General features: G+C 30.7%; 1 protein-coding gene across 2 annotated transcripts in view; it reads left to right on the top strand.

Annotated features, from left to right (window-relative positions):
* LOC107451024 (WD repeat-containing protein 48) overlaps positions 1–12064 on the top strand; it is a 77011-nt gene that overhangs the window by 38637 nt on the left and 26310 nt on the right. For both annotated transcript variants that reach the window (XM_016066990.5, XM_016066991.5), the window contains exons 14-16: positions 2732–2809; positions 9322–9418; positions 11374–11488. In XM_016066990.5, the coding sequence (XP_015922476.1) occupies positions 2732–2809; positions 9322–9418; positions 11374–11488 (290 nt within the window). The remainder of the gene's footprint in view (positions 1–2731; positions 2810–9321; positions 9419–11373; positions 11489–12064) is intronic.

The following is a 12064-nucleotide window of genomic DNA, read 5'->3' as shown; positions in this document are numbered from 1 at the left end:
TCATCGTTGCCAAGTTTTTTTTATTTTAATAATTCATTTTAATTTTTCTCAGCTAATAAAAACAATTGAAACTTTGGATTTCACTATAGAAAATACATAGATTAATATGGTATAAAAAATTTATCTGTTGGAAACCAAATATAGAATAAAATTAGGTTTATTCAGAGAAAGTGTGTTATTGTGTCTGATTTCTATATTTATTTATTAGTTAGCACTAATTAATTAGCACATTTGAAGTCACCCCCAGGAACCATTGAGATTAAGCCGTAGTATGTGAAAATCCAATCATTAGAATGAAGGTTATTCAGGATGATATCTTTTTTATTTTTTACACTATACACTACATGTTTGTGTCATCTTACTATTGCAGTTTTTTTTTAGGCTAGATTGTCTAACATTGCATCAAAGGAAATTGTTAACTCAAGCTTTTAAATAATTGATTGTTAGAAATAGTGATTTGAAAATATTTATTCGAGGAATATTATATAAAAAAAATTACAAACGTGAATTTTTTTTTTTTTGTTATAAAATTTCCACTTGCCATTTATAGCAATTTTTGGAGCTAAGTGTTTAATGTATTACATCGTATTCTTAATACGCTGTAATTTTCATATGTTATTTTGTTACTCATGCCACTTGCCAATACCAACAAGCCTGCTTGAAATCAAGTGAACTTTTAAAGCGGAGGGTATGTTTCTTGTTTTTTTTTTCACTGGTGTCATCTATGGCCAAGAATAAGACTTCAGCCACACACACGTCACAGCCTCTTTTACAGGGAGGACCCAATTATACGCTATTCAATCATTCACAAATCGTAATTTTGACCTGAACCAGAGAATGATCAATCTCTTAATTCAGAACCCACAGAGGAATTGATTTGTTATGGGAACTTTGAGGGCTTTGTGACCCCAATAGATTTAATGTGCACCAGTCACCATATAGTACACAGGGATTCTTCGACCGATAAGATTTAAATCTCTGTTCTCACGAACATAGGCCCAACGTCCTACCAACCAGGCTATATGGGCCCTAATTTTATCTTGTTTAATAATATGTTTCAAAAGCTGTTTGATTTTACTAACCATTAATGAAAAAACAAAAGTAAAAAATTTGAAGAAACAATATTTTGAAGAGGAAATTTGTTTTAATAAAATTGCAAAATATTTTTTTTCTTAATGGAAACAGAGATTTTGGTATTGTCAAAAAATTTTAAGAAACAAAAATTTGTATAATGATTTCAATGAAAATGGATTAATTGCTCTTGTACACAATAAATATACTAATTTTTCTTAACATTTTGATGTAAATGTATAGTAGTAATAAATGAAATAATCTCTGAATTAAAAACAATATTAAATATTTTACCATTTGTTTCGAACTTTCTGGTGTCAATCATGCTACCTGTTTTTGAGTTTTTTGTTTACTACTATGGATAGTTTTACGAATGAGTGTTCGTTATATGAGGTTATTAAGTCTATTAAAAAGTTCTGTCTGTTCTTGTTACGATAATTTTCAACTGGTATGTGCGAATCATTTGCCGCATATTTGGCTCCTTTTTTTATCATTGAATGTATATACACTGACCAAGCAAATGAACTAAATTAAAGATGATTCCTTTTAGTTTTAAGTGAGATGCAATCATTTTTTCATAGCTACTGGCGAAGTTCATTTGCACCACTGTATTTTGAATGAATTCCAACAAGGGAGGAATGCAACAAAAGCGTGTAGAAATTTGTTAAAAGTGTTTAGTGAAGGTACAGTTTCTGATGGGAAATGCAGATCGGGGGTTGAAAAATTTCAAAACTGACCATTCGAATAAGCTGTGCTCTGGGCGATCATCTGATCAGCGAAGATACTGTCTGGTCTCTCCTAGTTTCCTGACCATATCTGGAAACTGAGATTGGTATGGAAATATTTTAGATGGGTGTCACATAAGTTCTTGGACTGATTGATTACTGGGGATGAATAGTGGATTACCTAAGAAAACACGATCAGAAGAATGGCTTATTGTTAACCCGGAAGACCTACCTCTAAACCAAAGTTGAGCCTGAGTTAGAGAATGTACTGTATATGAACACTTTCGAGGACTAATATATTTTAAGCTGTTGAAAGCCGAAGGAAAATATAAATTCAGAGTTGTACTGTCAGCAATTGACTAATTTGAAAGCAGAAATCCTCAAAAAGAGGCTGCCATTATTCAATAGAAAGGAAATCATACTGCTTCAAGACTATGCTAGACCACATGCTGCATTTGGAACTCATCAGAAACTTACAATGCTAAACTGAGAAATTCTGCCGCATCTATCATACTCTCTGGACCTAGAACCGTCTGATTATCATTTGTCTTTATCTTTACAAAAATTTTTGCAGGACAGAAAATTCAAAAATGAACGAGATCTGACTTTCATTTATTCAATTTTTTGCCTCCAGGAATAAGGATCTCTTTAAAAATGGGATGTACAAATTGCCATCACGCTGGCAAGGAGTCATAATAATGATGGCAATCACATCATGCAATAAAGTTTATTCAAGGTATGAGAAATGTATTAATTTGTTACATTTTAAAATCAGACAGAACTTTATGGTAGACCTAATATTTGATAATTAAGTTATTATCTTGTAATGTCGTACTTAAAAATAGCGTAATGTTTCTTGTGCCTTTGTGTTTAATGTTCATTGCATGATATTTTTTTCAATATTTCAGCATTTTTTTGTTTCAATTTTATTTCAGTGAATTTAGGTGGTTTACTGCTTCAAGCCCTGTTAGAACACTGGCCTGCTACATATGGTGCAGATGAAGAAATTGACAGTATGCATTATATTTCATTTTCTTAAGCATTTCTTTGTTCAAGTAGTAAAATAATTGAAAATATTTTATGCAAGCATTATCCTGCATACTGATTATTAACAAATTAGGAAAAATCTACAATTTTATTTTAAAGCAATGGAAAGAAAAGTAATAAAAAATATGAAGCTGACAGATATTTTGTCTTTCCTAAATCTTGAAATTGTATATGCTGTCCAAATGCATCTGTAAAAGATAGTTATTTTTTCCTATGTCATATTTTAGAACTTAAGTTACTTTAGTTATGTAAATTGAATAGAATATTTTGATGTTAACATACTAAGTAATATTTGATGAGATTTTTTTTTACCAATTTTTATCATTTTTAACTGACTTGATGGGAAAAAAAAAGGAGATTATAACCATGTATCAATTGTGCCCCTTCTGAAACAAGTGATCCAATTATTCATTATATACTAGCAGACGTGCCAACTCTCCCGCATTTTGCGGGAGTCTCCCGAATTTTGAGTTATTCTCCCGCCCTCCGGAATTGATTTGAAAAACTCCCGAATTTTACTGCGATCGACGACCAAACTCAAAATTACCTAATTTTTCCGCGAGTGCGAAAGTAAGTTTTTCTTTCAGCTTGAATTCCATCCCCTCTTATCAAACTACCATCTGCCTGAAGCGTAGCTGAACATGCTTTATTTTCCCCCCTCTTCAACGTTACCTCTTAACACTCCTATTTCACCCGCCCCCTTACACTGGGGGCGGGTGAAATCTTCCTCTTCTTTCGTGTAGAGTTGAATGCAATGACGTCACATGTCGTTATCGAGTGTCGTCCGTTCAGGAGTGGGGAAACTCGTACTCTCGATAGTTGGAATTGATATTGTATCTTGCTGTTTTTATAGTTTTTAATGCGTATTTTTCCACGGTTGGCAACAAGCTCGTAAACTAGCAACGTGATATCAATTATTCGTTTAGTCTTCGTATATTTAAAAAAAAAAAAATTTCAAGGATGTCTTAAGTCGAAACGGAAGTATGGATCAATTTCAACAAATCATGTACCAATGACTTTAGCAAAACTTAATTGCGGAGAGCTAAGTCTGCAACTCTTTTTTTCATGCATACAGTAGAGAACCATTTATCTGGTATCCAGATAATCCGGAAAAAAAATTTGCTCGGTTCTCCCGCCATTTTGAACTAAAACGATATGAAAAAAAAAAAGCAGAAACTGGACTAATCCTTGAAGTTGAGTAGAGGAAAATGTGAGGAAGGGAAGAATTTTTTTCCCCGTTTACCCAGAGAAACGTCATTTCTTCCGCGACCTTGAAGATTTTAGATCTTCATTCTCTTTTAGGTCGTTAAACTCAAAGGAGTGGCATGATGATTTCGTTTGCTGTTTGATTTACGAGGGGGTGGGGAAAATGCATTGCACATGCATATCAGTGAACAGAAGATGAAAGAGAAAAATATATTTATCTATTTGACATCGATTAATAAAAATAAAATGTTTTTCTTTTGAATAAATTCTGATTCCTTGGAAGTGCGGTATCATTCGCAAGTTTTTCTTGCTAATCTGTGTTTAATTATTTTATTTTCATTTAATATTTTTAAACAATTATTGCTCTATTAGTGTGTAAAATTTCTTGCATTCTTATATTTAATAAATTTTTTACTTAAAATTCCTTAGAAGTGCCAAATGTTGCATACCATGCACCTTTTTTTACCCCTCCTGAAATCTCCTGAATTCTTGTTAGGGAAACTCCTGAATGTTAATTTTGCTAGGTTGGCACGTCTGTACTAGGTTAAATAAAACATCATTTATTTATTTTTTTTGGCAGTAATGCAATTTCTAAAATACTCAAAGCCATTGCAATAGTAATTGTTATGTCATTGATAGCTGACAATTTAAGCTCCATTGTAAATAACAAGCTGACTGATTTTGTTGAGTTTTGGAGAATTGACAGCGCATTGAACATGGTAGACCAAACTGTTTATTTTCTCCTTATTTTATTGTTTTACTTTGTCAAGCTTTGGAGAATTGTGTACAGTTTGTGGTGGTGAAGAACATCAAGGCCAATCAAAATAAAGACATTGATTCAGTCAAACCCATGTTGCATGATACAAGAATTTGCAAATACATTGAAGATCAATCAAAAAAGTGTTCACGTTAACCTAAAGTAACTGGGATACATAAGCAAGCATTAAATTTAAGTTCCTTGTGAAGAAGTTCATTTGACAACATCTGCGATATGCAAATGGGGGAAGGATAATAATTTTTTTTCAAACGACATCTGCTGATAAGAAGTGGATTGCTTACAACTATATAGTGTGCTAACAGTTTTGGTAATTCGTTACCAATAACTTCAAAAGTAGAAATTTATCAGAGGAAAGTTATGTTCTCAGTCTGGTGGGAACGAAAGAGTGAGTTTTTTGTGTGCTCACATGAGGAGACAGAACAATCAATTTGGATCTGTACTGTAGACAATTTGAACAAAGCTGCCATCTGGAAACATCAGAAGCTCATCAATCATGAAGGAGTAATGTTCGATCATGACAACCAGAGACCACTCCCCCTTTTGCCGACCTGTCAAAAATTATTAGAGCTTAGGTGGGACATGTTATGTCACCCAACAAAAAAGGCATAGTCTTTTGCCATCAGACTTCCACTTGTTTCACATTCTTCAAAACTTGTGTGGAATAACAAATTTCAGATCAGTACCTGTAAATCTGCACCTTTATCAGTTTTGCACAAACAGACAGATTTTTCCATGAGTGGGGCAACTGCTTACTGTGCGATGGCAAAAGGTCATCAAATAAAAGGTATCAAGCATTATTGATTAACCTTTAATTTTTATATAATCATGATTTTGAAAAGTGTAAAAAAACTTCAATGACTTTTTACATAACCGAATAATCATATAAATTAACACTTAAATCAATAAAATAAGATAAAAATTCATTTAAAACACCTTAATGCACCTTAATTTGTTACAATTTGGGTATTTGCTTTAAAAAAGATAGAGTAAGAGAGTTCTTAATGAAAAGGTATTTTATGACTATTCTGATGATTGCTATTAATAACCATTCCAGATTCAGTTTAAAAATGACACTAGGACTGGGCAATATATTGTGAGATATTGATTTATTGTATACATCCTTACACCGATAGAGCAGTTTTCATTTCTCGTGATTCATTGAAACTTTGGCTTAAGCGGCTGATGTAAGAAGATGCTTGCTAATTGACAATATGGTGCTTTAACAGGCAAGGATCCTTGCCTACTCTAGCATTACACTATTGTGCAGGATGAAGACGATTTTAATTTTGTCTAACTACGAAGTATAACTGACAAAGTCTTGGTGAAACAAAGTATAGTTGACAGTGACTCAGTCTCCTGAAACATTTCCTTCTACTTCACTTCTCAAATCAGACTTCAGAAAACAGTTCTTTTTTTTTTTGCAGACTTTGTCCAGAGCAGCCTTTTCTTTTTTTATCTAGGTGTAAAATTCTCACATATTCCAATTTCCCCTTTTAACTGACCTTCAGTTGAAAGTTTGAAATTCTTCCTGAACATTTTAACTGTAAAAATGTTCAGTGGCACCTTTTATTCATCAAACATTCACATGCTTTTAACATCCAGCTAAAAAAAGGAGGAAAGAGAAAGAGCCTATCAACTATTGCTGACAGAAACCATAACGAGTGGAAGAAACAGATTTTGTAGAAAAAACGGTAAAAGCGTACCGACATCATCACTAGCACCAACCTGATTTTCTTCGTTCATTCCTTTCTAATTTATGCTATATCTGTGCAAAATTGTGATATATATATCTATACATGTAATTGTATTTATGGGGGCTAGAATGTGGTAGAAATTTTTAGCCAAACAATACATACAACTAGCCTTCCATAGTTAAAAATTAATTAATTACATATTGATCAAAAAATTAAAAACAATTTCTCAGTTACAGACAATAATATTGGCATTGATAAATTCATTAAAAACTATTTTAAATTAGAGTTAGTATAAAAATTAGACGTTTATAGTAAAATGGTGTAATTTTTGTTTAGGGACAATTTAAAAACAATATATTTACACAAAAGGGGAGAGGGAGAAAAATATACTGCACTAAATTAATTATTCTATTGTTACAAATTGGAATCTGTCACCTCATTTGTAAATGACGTTGTTCATCGTTAATTGAAAACTTGTCTTATCACACATATTTTAATACAAAAGAAAATAACCATTAAAAATGAGAAAATGGGTGTCATTTTCATAGCAAAATAACAGGTGTCGATTATCGATTTCATTATAATTGTTTGTAAATACAGTGTAAAGTCGCGTATCCGGAATCGGTGGGACTTCCAGAAGTCCGTATAATAAATTTTTCCGTATAATACACCCCCAAGGTAAACAAAGCTTAAATTGATTTAATAAATGATCTGAATCTAAGAAGCAAAAAATAAATAAACACTATTTTTAAGGGGAATAATGTTTTAGCATTAAAATATCTAATCAATCAAATATAAAATATTAGAAAAAAATATTATTGCTGAAAATATGGAAAACGAAAAAAATTTAACAGTTACGAAAATATTAATCCGCCATTTTGAACTAGAATGATTCAAGCAGGAAGGGGAAATTCTGGAACAAAGCTTAAAATGATCTAAATCTAAGAAGCAATAAATAAACATTATTTTTAAGGGGAATAATGTTTTAGTATTAGAATATCTAATCAATAAAATATGAAATATTAGAAAAAAAATATTATTGCTTAAAATATAGAAAACTAAAAAAAATTGACATATGAAAATAATAATCCACCATTTTTAACTAGAATGATTCAAGCAAGAAAGGGAAATTCCCGTCATTCATTAAGGTGGGTAGATGGAGGAGAAAAATTCATTTCCTCATTATTTGTGAAAGAAAATAAGTGTAAAGAGGAGATCACTTAAGTTGAGGGTGGGGAAGTAACAAATTATTGTTTTTTCTCCAATCATTGGCTACCAATCAAGCATAAAGGCGGGACACGCTGATCGGGTTCTCTTTATTTTTTCTTTTATGACTGAAAGAATCTGCTAAAGACCCCTTTTATCTGTATTACCACCTTTTTCCCCCCGCCTCCTAAATATTACATGGTATGGGGAAGAACGAATGTTTTGTTTTTCAAGGACGTGTATCCTTTTAGACCTATTCAAATTTTCCATTCTGACTCCCCCTCCACCTTAACGCTTGCCCCGTTTACCCTTTTCCACAGTATTTCTTCTTTCAATAAAAAGGTTCCAGGAAATGCCTCTTTTACTATCCACCTGCATGGGAAAGGAGGGGGGGAGGGGACTCAGTTGCGGTCTTTTGAAAACAAATCTCCCTCTTTTTCCTACATTCCAAGGGAGGAGCGTCACTCAATGGTCTTGGTAGATCTTCACTTCCCCTTTCTGGTGATTTATGGGTTCGATGCATAAATCAGAGGTTCTGTGCAAGTTAGAGAAAGAGAAAATTTGTTAAAACATCTTTTTTTTTTTTTAGGAAAGGGGAAGATGGAGAGATGTTTGTTTATTTTGATTGTTAAAAAGTGTCCGGGAAATCGACTCTTCCGGGAAAGGGACGTCCGGATATGGGACGTTACACTGTAAATACTCTGAGCTATTTCTGAATTTTTAGTCAAGGCTCAAGGAAAAAAAGTGACTATATGAGCGGCACCTGCACATGTGCCACACATTGCGATAATTTAACTTTTGAGTGCAAATAGGCTGTTGCTCATTTATCTGAAATTACTGTGCCTTTTTATTCATTCTTGTTTTATTTTTGTTTAAAAGATAAAAAATTGAAACATTTTTTTTATAGTTGTTTTAATTAATGCTTTTTTAATGTTGTTAGAAAATTATTTAAATTTTTTAACATACAAAGTATATCATCAGCAGCTGTAGCTTTATTTTGATTGATTATACTTTTTAAGACACTTAAGTAGAATTTTTATTTTTTTAAGCAGCTCTTTAATGGGATATTTTTAAGTGATACACTTTAAAAAATTTATTACAGCAATTGTGTTATATCATTTCCATTTAAGTCTTTCGGTGTGTTTTATTATGCTTTGTAAAAGTATACTATAACATTTCAATGTAATGTTAATGTAACAAGTTAATGTATTACTGTTCATAATATTTTGATGTATGGGCAATAAATGACAACCTTTCATTTTTTCAGTGAAATAGTGCTTAATTGAATTTTTTTTTAATTTTGAGAGTCTGTGAACAAGTCAATCAAACACTATTGTTTCATCTTTAATATGCTCATTTTTATCGGTGCAAGTGTTGAAATTAGTATGCATTTTTGTTAAAGATCTTATTAGATAGTATTTCCATTGTTTAATATTATTTCTGATATCAATATAGATAGTAGTACGTTTTTTTTTTCTGTTTTTTTTTATATTATTTATTTCTATTTAAAAAACTTTCTTTTTTTTATTAATCTAAATTATAAAATGGAATTATTTTTAGTTTGGAGAAATGTGTAACATAATTAAAATTTTAGATGGAGTCAACGGGGGCAGTACGAGTCCTCATGCAGAACGAGGCAGACCTGGAAATCCATATTTCAGCATTCCTGAACACACACCTGTTATATTTAGGTAGTTAATTTCATGGATTGAATTTTTTTTATAGTTTTTTTTTAAATTATTTTGAATTTTTGCAAAAATTAAGAAAGTTGTCAGATAATTTTTATTTTGAGTACCTAATATGTGTAACCTATAACTGGTTTATCTAAAAGATGATTGTTATTAGTCAAATAAACAAGCTAAATATTATATTGACATCATAGCTTTTCTAAATTCAAACTTCTCTGCATGATTTTGTGTGTGTGTTTTAACATATTTAATCATTAAGGTTATGGCAAACAGCCTTTTCCTTATTTGTTTGAAGAAATAGCTCTTACCCTTTTATGAATGGTAGCACCTTTATAACATATCATATATGGGTGATTAATAATTTTTCTTGTTCCTTCATGAATTAAAAAAAAATTTTTAACTACATTATTAAAAAGATTTCAGCAGCCTCATTTTATACTCTAATGCTCAAGTATGTATGTTTAGAAGTAACTAAGCATGTACACACTTTAGTATTGCTAAATCTATCTTCTCTCTGCCACCTAAAAAAGAAAATGCACTGTTATTTAAAACTAAGCCATGAAAGCCTTATACTAAATAAATATGTTTAATATTTGTAATTAAATAATTGTTCCTTATTTATAGGAGTATATTACCAATAGTAAAAAAATCATTTTACTGCATCATTTCTTAAAAATTCTAAAGAATCAGATAAAAATTCTAAAGAATCAAAGTTCTTTACCCAGAACAAGATATTTTTATCATGATTATGTAAACTCTCTGAAAATGTTTTTGCTATTAGTTAATTTTGTGTTTTATGTATATGTATCAAGAAATTTCAGCAATAGTGAATGAAAAATCTTTATTAATGTGCATAGCTTAAATATGATTTTTTTTTTTTTTAAGTGAAGATGTAAATATTTTTAGTGCTTAAAGGTTTTTATTTTTTGTTAAAAAATTTAACTACGAACCTTGATGAGAATTTATTTTGTAAATAATACAGTATAGCTTAAAAATGCAGACTTCTAAAATCAGGAAACCTCCAAAATCCAGATTTTTCTTCAAGGCATGTGTGTGATGTTTGTGTTTTTTGGCATTTTGTTGTAATGTGGCGTTTTTTTGTAATTGGAAAAATTAGTTAAAGATTAATTTTGATGATGCAGAAATTAGCATGATTTAATCACATCGAATTAAAAAAATCTGTTTGACTTTGAATTTCTGGAAATCCATAACTGTTTAAAAAGCGGCGACAAAACCTCAGGAGTTTTCAATGAAATCATCCTAATCGAATATTTTTACTCAATGTGATTGTCGTAATACTACTGTACTATTAAAAAAATTGGGATTCAAAAAAGATTGAAACAATTACTGTTGAAAAATTATCAATAAGACATGAAATTGTCGTGAGTTTATTTAGTGCTGCCTGCATGAAAAGAAATTACTTAAATGCACGATTCAAAATTCATAAGCCTTAGTTGTGCATTATAAATATCAGGATTTTAAGAACAAAATGGAAATCCATAACAATAATTGTTGCATAAATAATCCAAAAACTCCACAAATTTATCGTCAAATAGTGATTACTCAAATATGTGATTCAAAATTCTTGTGTTGTAATAGTATTCTATTTAAAAAAGAAAGTGGCAAAATGAATTTGCTACTTACTGTCACAAATTGAGCATATAAAAAGCAAGATAATTCAATATCATGTTCTTATAATTGCTGAGTCAGACTAACATATTAAAATTCCAAGATTTTAAAAACCATGTGGAAATTCATAGAATAGAAGTGCATATTTTTTAGTACTGCTTTATTAATGTCTTGATATTTGAAGCTATTATAATTCAGACAAACTTTTATGTGTTTTAATAAATATAATTTTTATGTCAATATTGTTGAAAATTTTTATGTCAATATTGTTGAAAATTTTTATGTTAAATAAAAGTTTTTGGTTCCACCTGATTTTATTTCTTTTTTAGTGAAGTTGGTGGACGGACTTTATTACGACTTCTTGTTGGTGATGCTGGGCGAGAAACTGAAGAATTATTATTACATGAAACCATTCCCTCATGGGTTACAGATGTAGTAGTATCTGTAAGGGAAAACTTTTATTCATTTGAAAATATTTTAATATGTTTAAAAAAAAAGTTCTCTGTAAGCATGCTTACCAATATTGCTCAAATTATAACTTTCTACTACACACATTTTCATTACCATTTAATTCCTCTCACAGATAAAATATGGAGCCAGTACTCTTTATTTATTACTATCCAAGAAAATGTCGAATTCAAAATTCTGTTCTATCAGAATCAAATTACTGTAATAAAAATGCTGCAGTCTTGACTAAATTTGAGAAAAGAAACAAAATCTGCTTGAGTTTTATCATTTTTAAAAAAAATATGATAAAAGTTAATACTCAAGAGAAAAATAATTCTAGCCAATCATATTTAAACAATTCATTTATTTACACACATTAATGGGTTTATTTTTAACATGTTGATGTATGTAATTGTAGCCTTATAATATTGTGAAAATAATAAAAGTGGGAAAAATAATTTCAAATATTTCAGTGTACTTTAGACATGTGTGCAAGTCTTCAGTCCCCAGGACGGATTTCCGTCTTTCGAAAATGTCCGCGGGCGGGAGTAAGACGGAAACAAGACTGACTCG

The sequence above is a fragment of the Parasteatoda tepidariorum genome, chromosome 11 (assembly GCF_982258835.1).
Source record: "Parasteatoda tepidariorum strain Cologne lab strain chromosome 11, Ptep-v5.0, whole genome shotgun sequence".
NCBI lineage: Eukaryota > Metazoa > Arthropoda > Arachnida > Araneae > Theridiidae > Parasteatoda > Parasteatoda tepidariorum.
Note: the sequence above shows the minus strand (reverse complement) of the source record. Positions and strands in the feature narration are given on the sequence as shown.